The 17,663-nt window shown below is 43.7% G+C and overlaps 1 protein-coding gene across 1 annotated transcript in view; it reads right to left on the bottom strand.

Annotated features, from left to right (window-relative positions):
* Positions 1-17,663, bottom strand: part of LOC137418487 (unconventional myosin-Va) — a 129,321-nt gene that overhangs the window by 34,752 nt on the left and 76,906 nt on the right. Inside the window, exons 15-17 of the mRNA XM_068104559.2 lie at positions 6,308-6,448; positions 6,064-6,161; positions 5,037-5,123 (exon numbers count right to left, since the gene is read on the bottom strand). Coding sequence (XP_067960660.2) covers positions 5,037-5,123; positions 6,064-6,161; positions 6,308-6,448 — 326 coding nt within the window. The remainder of the gene's footprint in view (positions 1-5,036; positions 5,124-6,063; positions 6,162-6,307; positions 6,449-17,663) is intronic.

Here is a 17,663-nt window from a genome sequence, read left to right as displayed (position 1 = left end):
TTGGCAGAGTGATGATTGGCAGATGATTGGTAGTGATTAGCAAATTTTTAATTAGCTGGAATTTGGTGTGCAAAATTGGTAGTGAGAGATACCCGATGTGGTGGGATGGCAACTCTGCCATCTCTCACAGCGGGGGCAAAGGAGCACTAGTCTTATGGGGTTGGCAGTGAAAACTAGCCCGGGAGGGTTAGGATATAGTGTGTAGGGACCTAGAAGATGACCTTAGGTAACGTTAAGATTAGGTAGTGACAATGATACCTGTAGTGGGGACGCAGGTAGATTAGTTTGGATGATAATGACGTGGTATGTGCTTAGTTTAAAGGGAAGACGGGGAGCACTAAGTTAGCAGGGCAACAGGTAGATGAGATGATGCCGAGTGTTTGAGGATCGAAAGTGTATTGAGCGTGGAAGTGTATGGAGCAGTGAGTAACGAACGATTGAGATTGCACAGGTGTGCAACTGGACAGGTGTATGGAGCAGTGTTTGAGTGAGTGATAGTGATATGAGTTGTGCTGACCAAATGGTCCAGGAAGGAAGGAGGGTGCAGGTGGCACCAGGTGTGATTGCACAGGTGTGCAACAACAGGTGAATGGAGAACAGGTGTATGGAATAAATGGTCTGGAGTATATTGAGTATTGGAATGGATGGTCGTGGAGTGAGTATGATGGAAACTGTGGAGTGGAGTGGATGGTGCGGAGGTGTGAATGGGGGAAGAGTGGACCCCCATCACGAATACCCGGGGAGGGTAGTTTAAGTGTTAGGTAGAGGGTATAGGTAAATTGTGGTTGGATATTGGCATCTGTTGTGCGGGTAGTTGCACAGGAGTGTAGTGATGGGTGCATTAGTGTCGTGGAAATGGCTGGGCATGTAGCCTGTTAGTGTGTGTGTAGTTAAATGGGCACTCCGCCACTATGAGGATGTCGGCCAGGTGAGGCCGCAGGTGGGCTCTGGGAGCCGGTAGAGTTGTTGTGGATGGGGCCCGAGGATCCGGAGGACGGACCCGGGTAGCCCAGTGCCAGAGGGCACCGAGTGGGGTGACAGAGCCAGGAGGGGCCTTCCCCAGTTAGATAGGTTAGGGTGAGGAGCTAGGTAAGCTCGGGTGGCAACTACAGTGGTGGAGGTGTGCAGGTGGGTAGACCTGCTGGGAGAGCTACAGGACCCAGCCCGGAAATTGTGCAAGGGCACCGGGAGATGAATCGGGGGAGTGAGACCCCAAATTGAGAAGCACCACAGTTTGGTCAATGGGAATTGGTTTTTAGAACCCATAGTGTAAGTTGGCCAATGGATTGGCAGGGAAAGACCCCGGGTAGTGTAAAGTGTGTTAATGTCATTTAGAAGGTAGTTAGGATTGAAATCTCCTCGCACCATCTACATCCACTCACCTGAGGTGACGTAACTCCACACCATGCCATGTTTTATTATTTTTATTGTGCAGATGTTTGGAATGTGAGACGCATCATGACGTGGGTGTGACATTGTGCTGGTGTTCCATCTCTGCCTCCTTATGAGGATTGATGATGAATTGGGTGATGGCAAATTTTGGTTAGAGGGATTGTGGTGACGAATTTGGTATAGGAGAGATATGGGGAGACGTGACAGTAGTGACGAATGTGTAATGTGTAGATTGTTGTAAATATGGGGTAAGGGCAAGGGTAGAGTAGGTGACAGGGGGGGGTGACGTACGGTAGGGACGAGCTTTTCTCCGCTCTGTCTCCATACGCACCTCGCCTTGCATTGCCTTTATTGAAGTGTACCCTTGTGACCTTACCCCTCGCTCATCTGTCTTTTCCCCCTTTTGTCTCCCACATGAGGACCTGTGCGCCACTGGGCGCCGAGGGGAGCGTGCGTGAGTACGCCATTGGGCGCCCGAACCTCTCGCAACCACAGCTGTCTGCATCGATGCACCACCTTATGGACCACATGTCTGTGGCTGAGCACCACTTATGGACCCCATGGGTTGGGGCATGGCCCCTCTGCTGGAACCGGCCGTGAAGGCCCGAGATCTTGCTGGCGGACCTTGGCCACAGGGCACCGATGCCCCACAGGTGAACCATACATAGTCAGCCCCCTGTGGGCCATAAATAAAAGAAATGGACACGTTGGGTGCATTTTATTTTATTGCAAATAGGCCGCCAGCAAAGAAGATGACAACCACAGGAAAATAACAATAGCCAGCAGAGGGAGCCGAAGAGGAAGACCAGCACCAGGGTTTGTTGTTTTTATTTTTATTCATGAACAGTGATGACTGTGCACCGATTGGTGCTTGAGGGTGCTTTGGTGTATTTTTGGGTGCTTTCATGGTGCATCAATGCAGAGCAGACTGTCTCCCCCCCCAAAAAGAACAATCATAGGTCCTGGGTTGCGTATTGTAAATAAAGTAGAGCCATTGAAAATAATGCGCCCCCACCGTAAATGTATAGTTTGAAGACCGTTCCGCAATTCGGTTAGCTGTGGGCGTGAATCTGTTAGGCAGGGTGCAATGGAGCAGCGGGACATATTTATTTATGTTTTAAAACTGTCGCACTCAGGGTGAGGTTAAATGTAGAGGGAACTACACCTACGTGCCACACTAAAAGTAAAAGTAATACACCCGGGACGTGCCTAAGAGGAGGAGGGTGCAGTGTTGTGGATATGAGAATGGTGTTTTTTTTAGTGTTTTTTTTTATTGTATAGTACATTGTAAAATATCGCCCTCCTTCCTCCCGTTGTGTATAAAGGTCAAAAGGGCGTCCCGTAATTAGGTCATCAACAATCACGTTAGCCAATCATAGATTTCCTCCTTGTTGGTAGTTTATTTCCTTATTCTGTGTATTAGGCTAAGGCTTTGTCTTCCATTAATTAATACTCCATTGCACCGAATAAATTAAGAATAGCTCCCCTTCAATAATTCCATTTCCCAGCCAAACTCTCCATCTCTGAGTAAAGCAGTTCACAAGCGTGGGGTGCACGCCCTCTCATTTCGCTGCTATAGTGAATATGTGCTCCGTGCTCCGTTTGAACAGGAGGGGCGGGGTCGCCAGGGAGAGGCAAGCCCAGGGCGTGCCACGAAGGGCGGGGCTGTTCAGCCCCAAGCCCAAATAAGGAAACAAGCCCGTGGCTCGCCACGAGGGGCGTGCCGTCGGCGCCATGCCCAAATAAGGAGACAAGCCCGTGGGATTGCCATACAAGGTCACGAAACAGAGCACGGGGGGGAGGGCGGTACCGAAACCGACGAGGGCGTGTCACACCCGCGCTGAAGGTATGAGAGAAGGGTGCGACGATCGCTGGGAGAAGATACACCAGAGATACGGCAGATGAGTCCAGGTGCGTAAGAGGGTTGGCAGTCCACCGGGAGAGAGTTGAGAGTTGCACCGGAGTTGCGTGAGATACGGAAAGCCTTTGGGTGGTTGTTGCGTTAGAGATACGAAAGCCTTTGACAAAGAGCCGCTTCAACCAGCCCCGTTTCAACCAGCCGCGTGAAGCCCTGACGGGGCAGCGAATGACCCTGCCGGTGTGCGGTGTAAAGCCGAATACAAGGAGCTGCCGGCTCCTCGCTTCCCGCCCGGAGTGGACCTGCTCGCTGTGCCCTGTGATTCCACCTGCTCATCCCTCCAAACGATTCCTGCCCTTCGATCCTTTTGCGTACGTGAGTTTGTTTTGTTTGTTCTGTCCTAGGTAATAAGTTAAGCCTGTTTAGTTAAGCTAGTATTTTCACTGTGTCTTTCTGGTCCGTCCCTCTTTCTGCTTTATTTTCTTATCTTTCCTTCTTCCTTGGTTTCTTTGGTCCTGTACATAGTAATAAATTATATTCGTATTGCAAAACCTTTTTGTCTTCTTCTTCTTCTTCTTCACATCCGTGTCGCCTTTGTCTTTTCCCTATTGAATATCTGTGGCGCGATTTTGGCCAACGTTCAGGAATCGGGTTAGTCGGGGTAACTGTTCGGGCGCGGCGGCCATCCGCTCGGCAAACAACATCCTAGCCGCGTCCGTAACAATACTATCATTCAAGTTATTCAAAAATAATTTTAGATCTGGGCCCAAACCCTCACAAAAACTTATAACATGCAGCAAAAGGATTTAACTTTAACTTTGCCATTCGGTCAACATCGACAATGATAGATTGTAAATTTGGGAAATTCATTTTCGAAATTTCCACTAGCTAATCTTCATACCTGGCGTTTACCTCCTGCACTTACACTGTCAAAGCATTATCAATGGAACCCTCTCTTCTCCCATGGGAGACTGGAGTGCCTCAAGACAGTATCCTCCCAATACATTTATTAATTCATACAGTAACCCCCAACTTGCTAAACTACCAAAATCCTCTTTTCCTATTTGTTCATTTGATTACTTCTTGCATCCAACTGTTACCACACTATCAGCAAGATGTGATTTTCCCTGTCAATCTAGGCACACAGAGGAGCGAGGTGTACACGGATACACATCTTTTTGTCCACAAGTAATTTTTGGATCTGCCTTCCTGAGGCTTCTCAATCTCACTCTTCCTCCAAAACTTTGAGTTGGGAGTACAGCACCACCTGTCTCATCACCTTCCAATACTACCAGCTCCTTCATTTTATCATTAACCATGCCTAACCTGGCCATAAATTGCAGGTGCTGTTCTCTCTTCCCTCATTCTCTCCTCTCCTCTCCTCTCATTCCCTTGTTTGTGGTTCGACTTGCTGGCCAACTATCAGCACGTTGCCTTTTTCCCATGCCTAAATTTTGTACAACGCAGACACACAACCTTATCTATAGATATATTTGGTATTTTTTTTTGTGTTTTGACCTTTGCACTTTCTACTGCCCATGCTTGTTGGACATCTAATGATATGGAGACTGCAAAACCAAAATCGCCAACAAATGACACGCACGCACGCACGCACACACACACACACACACACACACACACACACACACACACACACACACACACACACACACACACACACACACACACACACACACACACACACACACACACACACACACACACACACTGATTGTGAACGACTCATTGAACCAAACCTTAACTTCCGCACCCATGAGTTTCATACCTCGATGGAAATCCAGCAGCACTGATCCTGATAGTTTCCAGGACACCACAAGCTCGTAGCTGCTGGGCTGCCCTCACAGAATCAAATCTGAAACAAAATCCTCACGTTACCTGCGGCAACATGTATTTTCAGGCTAACCAGTGGCATAAACCTCATCCAATCAGGTTTCGCAATTTAAATCTTTAAACACCGATAGATCAATTTGCAAAATGAACTACAGATGATGGCAAATGTAGATACGAGTTGACCACATGCACAAACTCCAATCTTCACACTACAAGCTAAAAGTCCTTTGAACAACTCGAATATGGAACATGACATGCACCAATTACCACTCAATTTGGGAACGAGAACGGGCACTCGGTAGAGCACGAACCTCAGCCAAGCTGAACAGTTTACATTTTGTATCCCACAGATCGACCAAATCTGGATCCGACCAACAACAACAACAACAACATGCATTTTAAGGCCATTTTCCCTGCTAGAGCGGGGGTTAGCCTTGCGGTCCCCATGACAATCTTCTCCATTTTGCCCTATTTTCTGCATCTCCCCTTGTTAATCCCCTTGCCCGCATTTCTTCTTCCACCATCTTTAGCCAAGTCTTTCTCTGTCTTCCCCGTCCTCTACTTCCTTCTACATTCATTTCCATCACTCTTCTCAACCAGTCACTTTCTGGATCTGGATCTGGATCTGGATCCGACCACGAATCCAAATCGAATTGGCTCGTACTTGTCACCTACCAAACTCATCCAAGTTTTGTCCAAAATATCGTGCGATATATCGTTTTTTGTCCCATCTCTCAATGGTGAAGAACCACTTAAAAATTTTCAGATCCAGATCCGAATCTTAACCAAAATCCAATCAATTCGTCCTCGTCACACACCCAACCTGTACACAAAGTTTCGTCTGAATCCGTCCATAACTTTGAGATATCCTGCTCACAGTCCAACAAACAGGGGTGAATTCACCGTTGGTGGAGGTAATGACAATATAGACATTATATTATTGAAACACAATCTGCACTCACTTAAAGGACAGTTTATCATCATTGGGATTGATGCAGCGTATGTAGTGAGGAGTTGTGGCATTCAGCGTCTCCATGAGATGCTGGAGAGAGTTCCGAAACTGCAACCGAGTGGGGAGGGAGAAGAGGAGATATGCATCTGACAATATAGTTAGGCCAATAATGGAATCCAGAATGGACAACTCAAAGGTAAGTGCGCTACCTTGACAGCACTGTCACACGTTGCAACAAAAGTACAAATTCTAACCTGTAGACCGACTGTCTTCTTGTGCTCACGTTTACTCGCCCTGAAAGGTGGACGTGCAGAGCGAATGGTGATGCGTGGAGCACGATTACTGGCCAGGGTCTCCACTTTTCCTTCTTGGAACAACTCTGCCACAAACTCAGACTGGTGAAAGTGAGAGAAGTGAAAGGCTAAGCAGAGCTCAATGCAGTACAAAACGTGTCTGATGATCCCATCAGAGAACATACAGGTAGTGGACAAAAACAAATGGAAACATCAATGTAAAGTCACTAAAAGCGTGTTGGGCCACCATGTGCGCCCAGTACGGCCTGTATGTGGGGTGGTATAGAGTCCACTAGTGTCTGGAATTCTGCATGAGGGATGCGGCACCATTCCTCCACAAGAAAGTCAATCAACTCACACCTGTTTGGTGGAGGTGGAAAACGTGGTCTCTGTTGTCATTCCAGAATAACCCACAAATGCTCCATTAGGTTCAGATATGATGACTGAGAATGCCATGGCATATGGATAACATCAGCATCATCCTCATCAAACCATTGGGCGGCCCCACGTGCTCTGTGGATGAGCGATTAAGGGAGGGGAGGGGGACCTTCTCTTGCAGCCATGTTAGCCATAATTAGAGGCAATCGGGCCTGTGCAGCATTTTTATACATGACCCTAAGCATGTTGGGATGTTATTTGCTTAATTAAAACATGGCCCACACCTGTGTGGAAGCCGTTGCTTGGTGTCCCTCATTTACAGAGGAGTTTCCATTTTTTTTGTCCACTACCTGTATGTCAAGACGTTAGGATCACAGGTTAAGATCCCATACATTATGTAATATACAATATAGAAAAAATCCTTCAAAACTGTACACCTAAGAGTAGTCTGTCTCCCCAACCTGCATCGAAAACCATTATTTATTTATTTATTTTTTACAAGCTATGCTGACCCTTGTACCTTGTTTACACACACCACGACATGTGCGGTCCCCTGTTATTACATTCCGTGCAATTTTGACATCCTGGTTAAGAATAGCAAAGCAAGCTCACCTACTTTTTATCCTGACGCCTTCCCTCCCTTCTCCTGCACTCACCATCTCCCCCTCCCGCTCCCCCCTCCAAGTATGCTGACAATTGATGGGACGAAGGGTGTGCAACAACATGAGTGAGCATATAAATGAGGAGTCAAAGCAAAAGAAGATATGCCATCAGTCTTTGGCATACAATAATCCTAATAATTATTTTGCACATTAAATTAAACAAGTCAGGAGACGACGATGGTTCACGAGCAAGCGGTATTCAATGACAAAGGACAGACTATAACCGAAACAGGCCCGGAAATGTCAAAACGAAGGGTACTGACCTTGAAATGGGATAGAAAATAACGTATAATCAGTTATGAGGTTAGTTAGCTACACAATACCGAAAATTCGGTTCGATTCCGACAACTTTGAAACTTTGACCTTTGTGACCTTCAAAGGTCAAAGGTCGAAGATTCTGAAATTTGTTGGAAAATTTGTATTTCATGATGTATGTGATAATATAAGATCATGTATGACATTTCACCCTATCAGGAAGCGAACAATGTAATAAAACCATCAAAAATCGACTTTTCTAAATTTTGTGACCTTGTGACCATGACCTTGGGGCGAAAATGAAAAATCGAGCTCCGTGGGGCTAGACACATGACATTGGCCTAACCAAATACCGAAACCCCTGTCAGATTCCACCAACTCCCTCGGAGGAGATGTAGCTTGAACTCGATTACCCCCGAAAAAGACATCTTTTTTTGGGCGTCGCTCCGCCCACAATGGGCGCAATACGCCCACTCTAGGCAGGACACAACTAGCTCATAATATCAACCTCCCATCCAAGTTATCAAGATCGGATGATATCATCAGGTACTTATGCTGCGGACAGACAGACACACACCCATGACGAATATAGTTGTCACTCTGTTTGATAACTCGTGAACCAAAAAATTACTGATCAGGCAGAAAAGAAGGGGCTGCAAAAGATAAAGATGAGACGTGAGCCTTACCACCAGGAGATGATAGAAATTCGAGTTCCGAAATTGCTCATACATTTAGCATTTCTCTTGGGCCGAGCAACGCACCTCAGATTACCCACTCAACTAGTGACGTCAGGTGGGCAATCCGAGCTCTTGAGGCTTTGCCAATAAAGAAGAGCCCACATCCACCAAATAAGAATGGAAGTGCGAGCTCTGGAAAGACAATCATATGTGTGGGTTGCAGGAGAACCCGGGTTGGGCAGCAAGGTCTCCAACCCGGGTTGAATGGAGATGGGAAACAAGGTATTGGATCACTTCAAAAAAGATAAGTTGCACTGTACAGGAAACGAACAAATGCCTGTTAAAAAAAGAAAGAAAAAAAAAATTAAAATTAAAATTAATCGAAGTTAAATCGAAGAGTCAACCAACTGCAAGGATTTTAGAACAAGACCTGTTTTGGGTTGGGTGATTCATCAATGCGTGTGCCGTCCCTCGGATAGACGTTAAATTGGGAGTCCCATCTGCCAGCAAGGGTTGATTGACGTTAAAAATCCCATGGTGTCCTTCGCAAAGAGTGGCGAGTATTGCCGGTGTCGCAAAATAAATCTGCCCCCGTATAAACTCTCCCCCCGGCGAATCTGTACCGGTACAGAATCGCCCCCGGCGAATCTATACCGGTATAAACTCGCCCCCCGGCGGATACGTTTCTCGCCCCCATCAGAATTGAATCGCCCCCCATTCTCGTTTACATTTCCATTAAATAAAACATATTTGCTGAGCATTTTCTCAACAAATAAGGTCTTGGCGTTTCAATACGTGCATTATTTATCGTATTCTTACAATTGATATACGATATAATATATACTGATATAATATAATATATAATATAATAATATATAATATAATATGTTATATAATAATATATTATATTATTATTATATATAATATATTCTATGTTATTATACGTTATGTTATTATTATATGTTATATGTTATTATATGTTAATAATATATTATATATAATATATACTAATATATACTGATATACCCATACTGATATAATATAGTTTTTATACGAGTCGTCCATGCAACCATACCAGCATAATCAAGATATTTTAACATGTTATAACATTCATAAGGTAGTCCAGTATTGTTTAGTTGTACGGTTTTGAGATTTGTACAGTAAACTCAATAAAGGTTAAAGGTTTGCCCCCCATAGTTAGTCACACGAGCAACATGTAGCCTCATTTGTAGTATAGTTATGTCTTAGTGTATGTGAGAGTAGGCCCCTTCCAGTGTTAATCCTGCAGTGTGTAAAGACAGGAGGATAGGCCCTACTACTACAAACCATTCCACGTCCATAGGCTCGATCCATTGCGGCTAAAAAGCCTTGGTTATGATGTTGGGCGCGAGTTAACACGAGGTGGGCCTCGGAAGGTGGAGGAGGGTTGAGGTCGGCGCAGCGGCAAGGCGATGACGGTAAGAATGAGCCACCAATCAGGGCTCACAGCGTGTGGCTGCAGCACTGCGTCACAGGGCGTGGTTGGAACATCGATCGGGCTAAGGGCGTGGCAATAAAACCCTTTGCGCGAAGCCCCCACCTCAGTTGAGTTGAGTTGCGCGCTCGTCAAGTTATGGGAGAGGTGTGCTGAAAGAAGTTACGAGTTCTGAGTTCTGAGAAGGGAGACGTGCTTGAAGAGGATCACTCGCACTGTATGAACTTGGTTACGAGGAATACGTGGGCGCAGCCAGGGCGGTTATAACTTACGCGGTTCAGCCAAAGCGAGTGAACGCGGCTGAATAACCGCCAGCCATGCTAAGTCCGCCCTCTACCGTTCAACCTGAGATTACCCGTTTGTTCGAGCGACACGATACGAGTTCCTGCCTTCACCTACCTTCATCTTCGCGGGACGTGCCGGGGACCATGGAGAGCCGGACGGGGCCGAGCCTGGACGACCACCGCGGCACTGGAGAACATCATCCTGCCCATCTGCAATCCCCGTGTGAGTGTGAGTGTGAGTGAGACGGGCCCGTTTGTCCTTGGGTATTAAGAATTAAGACTGTCTTAGCTTCCCTGTGTCTCTTCGTCCTGAGCTGTAAATACGTGCAATCATAATTAAATCTATTTGTTCTTCCTTTTCTTCTGTATTCGATCGTCTTTGGTGATTTCTCCATTGACTAAGCGTGGCACGAGTAAAACCGCTTGAATCGGGTTCCACTATCTATAACGGCGCGGATCACGTGTACGCAAACCGCTCGGCGTATCACCATCACACGTGGTTCGTGCGAGGCTTATTTCCTCGCTTCCAGGGCAGCGCTAGTACTTAGGTACGAGCGAATTTGGTCCCGAAACCCTATTTGGCGCTGTCCGGAAGGGACGTAATAGGTCTCGGGTCAAGCCAGGCTCGTAAAGACGAGGGGATTAATTCCCCCTTGATAAGGGGAGAAGGCCGGCGGCAGATCCGCAACAATATGTTATATGTTATTATATGTTAATAATATATTATATATAATACATACTAATATATACTGATATATCCACACTGATATAATATAGTTTTTATACGAGTCATCCATGCAACCCTACCAGCATAATCAAGATATTTTAACATGTTATATCATTCATAAGGTAGTCGGCAATACTGCTGTGGAAGTGTAACTCAGTGTAACTTATTGATTGGCACTGGTAACTCATTGATTAAGACTGGTAACGAAGCAGATAGACGATTTCGTAAATGAATGCCAAGAATGTGCACGAACATGGTAATCTCTTGAAACACCTGGTCACAGCCCCAGGCTGGAGCACCCCCCTATTGTTTGGTAAATGGAACTCGCAGCAGGAGGGGAGCTAGCTGGTGCCAGTGAGGCGACCAGTAACGTCAGCGGAGAAGGGATTACGATTTCAGCGGACAGAGGATTAACTGAAGTGTGCCGATATAAACAGAAGGGACTTTGAGCCAAAAGAGCACTTGCCACGATAACCCCTGCCCGACGGAACGAACGAGCACTTGTCACCAGAAGCTCTGACCTACGGAACGGAACGGAACCCTGTGAACAGCGCTGAGAGAGGACCGGCCGAAGAAGAAGAACCAACGACTTGAATTAACAATCCGTTTAGCTATTGTAGTCTTTATTGAATTGAAACAAGTGACTTACCAAATGATAATAAATCCTTACTTTATAAAGCCGTTTCGGTCATATTGGAGTCTCCTGAGTCTTAACACATTCTCCAACAACTTGGTGGCTACCGTACGTGGATCAAGTGGACATCGACAAGGTCGCCAAGGTAAGCATGGCTTCTTGTGGATTGACCATTATGATATACGAACCTGTGTATAGTTATTTTGTATGTACAGTATATGGAGAAAGTGGTGTTTGGGCTTCTCCACGCACTATTGGTGCAGGAGAGCCCTCAGAAGGAAGATATAGATGAGACCTTTTGGCTCCGGTGATGTGCTCGCGACACAGAGATCCATTTGAGTTGGTCTAGGGTGCTGGGTAGTGGATCACAAAGAACCATTGCTGAGCTGGTACTCCCGGGTGCTGTGGCTACTACCCAAAGAACCATTTTTTGTATGATTAAGATGTAACGATTTTAACGATCGTCCGAGGTAACGTCCTACAAAATGTCTGCTCGTTCTTTTTCCTTTGAGTCGTAATCCTGTTGAAATCTCATTTACAAAAGCGGAAGTTAGTACGCCGGGGAATGATCGAGGTCCTTGATGGCAAATCAGGAATAGTGAATAAGCGGACAAAGTCACGGATGGAACGTTTTAAACGATTGTAGCTATTATTCGTGTTTTTCTAAATGATTTCTGTAAATACTTATTTTTGCGCTGTCTAAATAAAATGCGCCAGGTCGACGCTGGTCATTAAGGGCCTTACTGTGACCTGGGAGCAAATGGGGCATGAGTGCACCATGCGACCATTTGCTCCCAAGTCTTGTAAGGCCAGTACATTTGTTTAGCACTTGAAAACGTACCCCTGAGCTGTCCGCTCAAGGTGTGCGATTAAGACGACAGGTCCACAGAATGTTTTTTAGATAAATTAAACGAAAAATGTGTAGGACCAAAGCCGTGGGTACAAGGTTTCCCGCCATTTTCTAAAACACCTAAAACTCGTTCGATCAACAAATAAATTCATGACAGACAACCCCATCTCATACCGGTCCAGAATTATTATGAAAGATGGCGATTGGATGAAAATTGCATCAAATTTTGTCCAGGTCCATCACTAAGCCTTTGAGACATGCTTCACGGTTGAATGAAAGACAATAATTAAGTGCTATTGTGGAAAAGCAATGGCAAACCACCCAATGTCACCACTTTCATGAGCTCAGAGAAATAATAATTCCAAATTCCACTCTGATGGCTCAATGGAAATCGGCAGCAGAATGAAAATCAACAGTACGCCGGGGAATGATCGAGGTCCTTGATGGCAAATCAGGAATAGTGAATAAGCGGACAAAGTCACGGATGGAACGTTTTAAACGATTGTCGCTATTATTCGTGTTTTTCTCATGATTTCTGTAAAATACGTATTTTTCCTGCGCTGCGTAATTCTTCTGACACGCGCCACTGATGTGCGCGAAGCGAACGAATGTCTGCCTGCATTCGCCTGTGTGATTGAGACTGCGTCTTTGCGAAGATTAGTGCATAGTCACGCGAATACGCTGGTTATTAAGGGCCTTGCTGTGAACTGGGAGCGGATGGCCCGTGAGTGCACCATGAGACCATCTGCTTCCAAGTCGTGTAGGGCCGGTACACTCGTTTACACACCCGTACACGTGTAAAGTAGTTTACACTTGTTTTTTTTTTGCACTTGCTCAAAGCACGCGACTTGCTCGGCGTGCGACAGGGAGCCGGGAAATGGAGTTATATTTATATATATATATTTTTACCTCATTCCAATTTATTGGATTGCGACAAAACGGCTTATATCTTTGGAACGACTGGTCGGATTTAGACAAATTAAACGGAATTGTGTAGGACGAAAGCCGTGGGTCCAAAGTAAGAAAGAAAAAAAAAAAAAAAAAAAAAAAAAAAGGTGGAGGAGAGGAAATTTTTTTTTTTCCAGTTTTCCCGCCATGTCTAAAACTCGTTTGATTACAATATAAATTAATGACAGACAACGCCATCTCATGCCGGTCCAGAATTATTGTGAAAGATGGCGATTGGATGAAAATTGCATACCGACACGCCCTCACTGTCCCTCATTGTCCCTCATGTCCATTTCGGCTACCTGTCTCTTGCTCCCGCTCCTTCTCCCTCCCCTCCCTCTAGTTCCCATTGGCGGACGTTTTGCGAGAAGCAAAGCGTTTTGCAGGAAGCTTCCAGGAAGCTTCCAGGAAGCAAAGCCAGGGCTGTTGCTTTTTCGTGTTTTTCCTCTGCTCCCTGTGCTTGATATTTAAATCCCATTCGAATGTCAAGTAAATCGGATGGAAATTGAGGATTTTGAACTTGCTGTTGGAACGTTTTGGGAACATTCAAATGTTGGGTTTTGCTAACGTTTCCACAACGTCGCCACAACGTTTCACTTTCGTTGTTGCAACGTTTTGCTCCAACGTTTTGGGAACATTTAAATGTTGGGTTTTGCTGACGTTTCCACAACGTCGCCACAACGTTTCACTTTCGTTGTTGCAACGTTTTGCTCCAACGTTTTGGGAACATTTAAATGTTGGGTTTTGCTGACGTTTCCACAACGTCGCCACAACGTTTCACTTTCGTTGTTGCAACGTTTTGCTCCAACGTTTTGGGAACATTCAAATGTTGGGTTTTGCTAACGTTTCCACAACGTCGCCACAACGTTTCACTTTCGTTGTTGCAACGTTTTGCTCCAACGTTTTGGGAACATTCAAATGTTGGGTTTTGCTAACGTTTCCACAACGTCGCCACAACGTTTCACTTTCGTTGTTGCAACGTTTTGCTCCAACGTTTTGGGAACATTCAAATGTTGGGTTTTGCTAACGTTTCCACAACGTCGCCACAACGTTTCACTTTCGTTGTTGCAACGTTTTGCTCCAACGTTTTGGGAACATTCAAATGTTGGGTTTTGCTAACGTTTCCACAACGTCGCCACAACGTTTCACTTTCGTTGTTGCAACGTTTTGCTCCAACGTTTTGGGAACATTCAAATGTTGGGTTTTGCTGACGTTTCCACAACGTCGCTACAACGTTTCACTTTCGTTGTTGCAACGTTTTGCTCCAACGTTTTGGGGACACTCAAATGTTAAGTAAATCGGATAAGAATTCACGAGTTATTTAATTATTAGCGATTAATGAAGTACTTATTTAATTAATTACATTTCTTATTAAATTACAGTAATTACATTACAGTAATTACCTGAGGTAATTACAGTAATTACAGTTCCGGTAATTACAGTAATTACAGTAATCATTACAGTAATTGCAGTAATCTTATTACAGTAATTACATTACATTAATTCAGGCACCTTTTGAGTAAGGAAGCTGATATTTGGACATGACACTGACCAAGTGATGTGGCTGTCAAGGAAAATTTTGATTTATTGATTAATCATTTAATAAATTAACTCGTTGATTTATAAATGACTTATTTAATTAAAATTCCTCAGAGATACATCTTCGGATGAGATACTTGCAGATTGGTTATGCTATGAGCCAATTGATTAAGGAAAATATTTTGTGATGGCCATATTGGCAATTTCGTGGCCATATTCGTGGCAACTCAGTTAGTGCCACTGCACCTTTAAAATGCATCCCTGCGTTCATTTTTCGATCGATTGAGTTGAAATTTTGAACAATCGGATCTGGACTGTCGTTAACGACTCTAGCACGCACCCGTCCAATCAGGATGGAGCGGTATGGTCCCCGGATCATCACTGCCTGCAGTTTTTTAATTAGTTTTACTTTTACTCTTGGTCATATAATTTTGAAGACATGCATGTCATGATATAGGAAATGTTTGTTCTGTTGAACGGAATAAATGTTGTTTATTTTTTGTGGGTGTGTATTTTTGTGCATTTTGGATATATTTTCACGACTAATTCCAGTTAACATCCTGCAAAATTTGCTCGTTTTCTGGCCGAGTCGAAATTGCGTTGAGTTCCTATGGCATGCGCCATTAAAAGCGCTGTGTAATGGTTGAGCTCCCTTTATTTCGTTTTGGTCATGCGGATGAGCAGACAAAGTGACGAATGCTGCGGCTGGAGCAGTAGAAGCGATGTTTTTTTTAATTGAAATGATGTAATTTAATTCAACGTGGTAGGTGGGCAACACCGCAAAGCATACCTCTTTTAAGGTGTGTTCAAACCCATGAACATTTCAGCAATCAATACGATGCTGAAATGATGTAATTTAATTCAACGTGGTAGGTGGGCAACACCGCAAAGCATACCTCTTTTAAGGTGTGTTCAAACCCATGAACATTTCAGCAATCAATACGATGCTGAAATGATGTAATTTAATTAAACGTGGTAGGTGGGCAACACCACAAAGCATACCTCTTTTAAGGTGTGTTTAAACCCATGAACATTTCAGCAATCAATACGATGCTGAAATGGTGTAATTTAATGAGTAATTTAATGAGTAATTTAATGAGTAATTTAATGAGTAATTTAATGAGTAATTTAATGAGTAATTTAAGGTGTAATTTAATTGTGTAATATGGTCGACCTTGGGTTTGTTTGGGTTTTGTTGTTTATTTTTTGTGGGTGTGTATTTTTGTGTATTTTGGATATATTTTCACGACTAATTCCAGTTAACATCCTGCAAAATTTGCTCGTTTTCTGGCCGAGTCGAAATTGCGTTGAGTTCCTATGGCATGCGCCATTAAAAGCGCTGTGTAATGGTTGAGCTCCCTTTATTTCGTTTTGGTCATGCGGATGAGCAGACAAAATGACGAATGCTGCGGCTGGAGCAGTGGAAGCGATTTTTAATTGTTCAATGATTATTCGATATTGTTATGACTTATTGTCAATAGGTATACTAAGTGGCCATGAGGTAGCCTGTTGCTATGTACAGTCTTATTCTATTGTTGATTATACCACATAGCTGTGGTGATAAAGGAAATGTTCGTTTTAAATAGATGATGGTGATAGGACCATGACTATAAGATCATGATGATTATTATGAATGATATCATAGGGTTCAAATGCAGAATGATTGCATGAACTTGGGAAAGAACTTTCAAGCCCTATGGGATAAATTGGGTGTTACAAGCGATGGAGTTTCAAAATTTAGCATGATTGAAGGAATTTTACAGTCTTATTTCAGGAGTTTTACGAAATTTATATTGCCAAGAGATTTTGGGTACTATTAAAAAAAAAAAAATGATGAGATATTTTTCCCAATGAACTTTAATATCTGCCATCCATTTTGGCTGTCTCACGAATGAAGGATGAGTTGCCTTTAGTGGTTGCAAAGAAAATTTGTGGAGACCAGGCAAAATGGGGAAATATGTCAGATATGACCCAAGGACAGGACGGTGATTCATCAATTGACATGAGGTATGAACCAGAGGTGACGACCGATGAGATTCGATCTCAGTCAATGGATGGACCTGTCCTGACATCATTGGGGAAAGGGCTTATGCAAGGAGTCATCCAAAATGATTAATTTGATTTATTGATGAATATTGATGAATTAATTGAAATTGAATAATTGATTGAATTGTTGATTGATTGAATCTAATTGATTGAATTTAATTGAATAAATTTAACTGGATAAATTGAATTGAATAAATTAAATTGAATATATTGATCGTTTGATTGATGAAAATGCGGTCTCAAGAAAGAAGCTTTAATATCTTTGTGAGATATTATTAATGTGAAGACAACCTTGGAAAATTGAGCAAGGTGGTGAGTTTATATATAGATATATATGTGCGGTTACCATTGTATGATTTCCCCTTCAACAGAGCGGACACCTGAGGATTCACCCATTTCATACTGACCCTCTGGCTCATCTGCAAATACTGATCTGTGAGATTGGATTGTGCAAAAGCCACAGGTGAGAGAGATTCTCTGGAAATCACCGTTTGAACAGGTGGAGAGATCCTTCCTGGAGGTACGAGAGAAGCTTTAGATAGCCCAGCAGATATGTGAAAAAATTGTGCTTTTGGTGATACAAGCATGAAATTTTGAACACTGATAGAGCATACTACTAGGAAGATTTTTGGATATAGGGGCATTCAAATCTTTTCCTAGGGACAAAATGGCCGTTTACGGATAATAAGATACACAGTACCGATGTCTATAAAACTAGATTTACTTATTGCTCAAGCACACCTATGATGTTTTTTTCACGTAAACAGGTTGTAAGATCATAATTAAATGTCAACAAACTCACATAACATTTATTTGGTCCTTATTCTTTACAAAAATAATTAC

The sequence above is a fragment of the Myxine glutinosa genome, chromosome 2, assembly GCF_964187855.1.
Source record: "Myxine glutinosa chromosome 2, kmMyxGlut1.1, whole genome shotgun sequence".
Lineage (NCBI taxonomy): Eukaryota > Metazoa > Chordata > Myxini > Myxiniformes > Myxinidae > Myxine > Myxine glutinosa.
The sequence above is the reverse complement of the archived record's forward strand: the minus strand, read 5'-3'. Positions and strand labels throughout refer to the sequence as shown.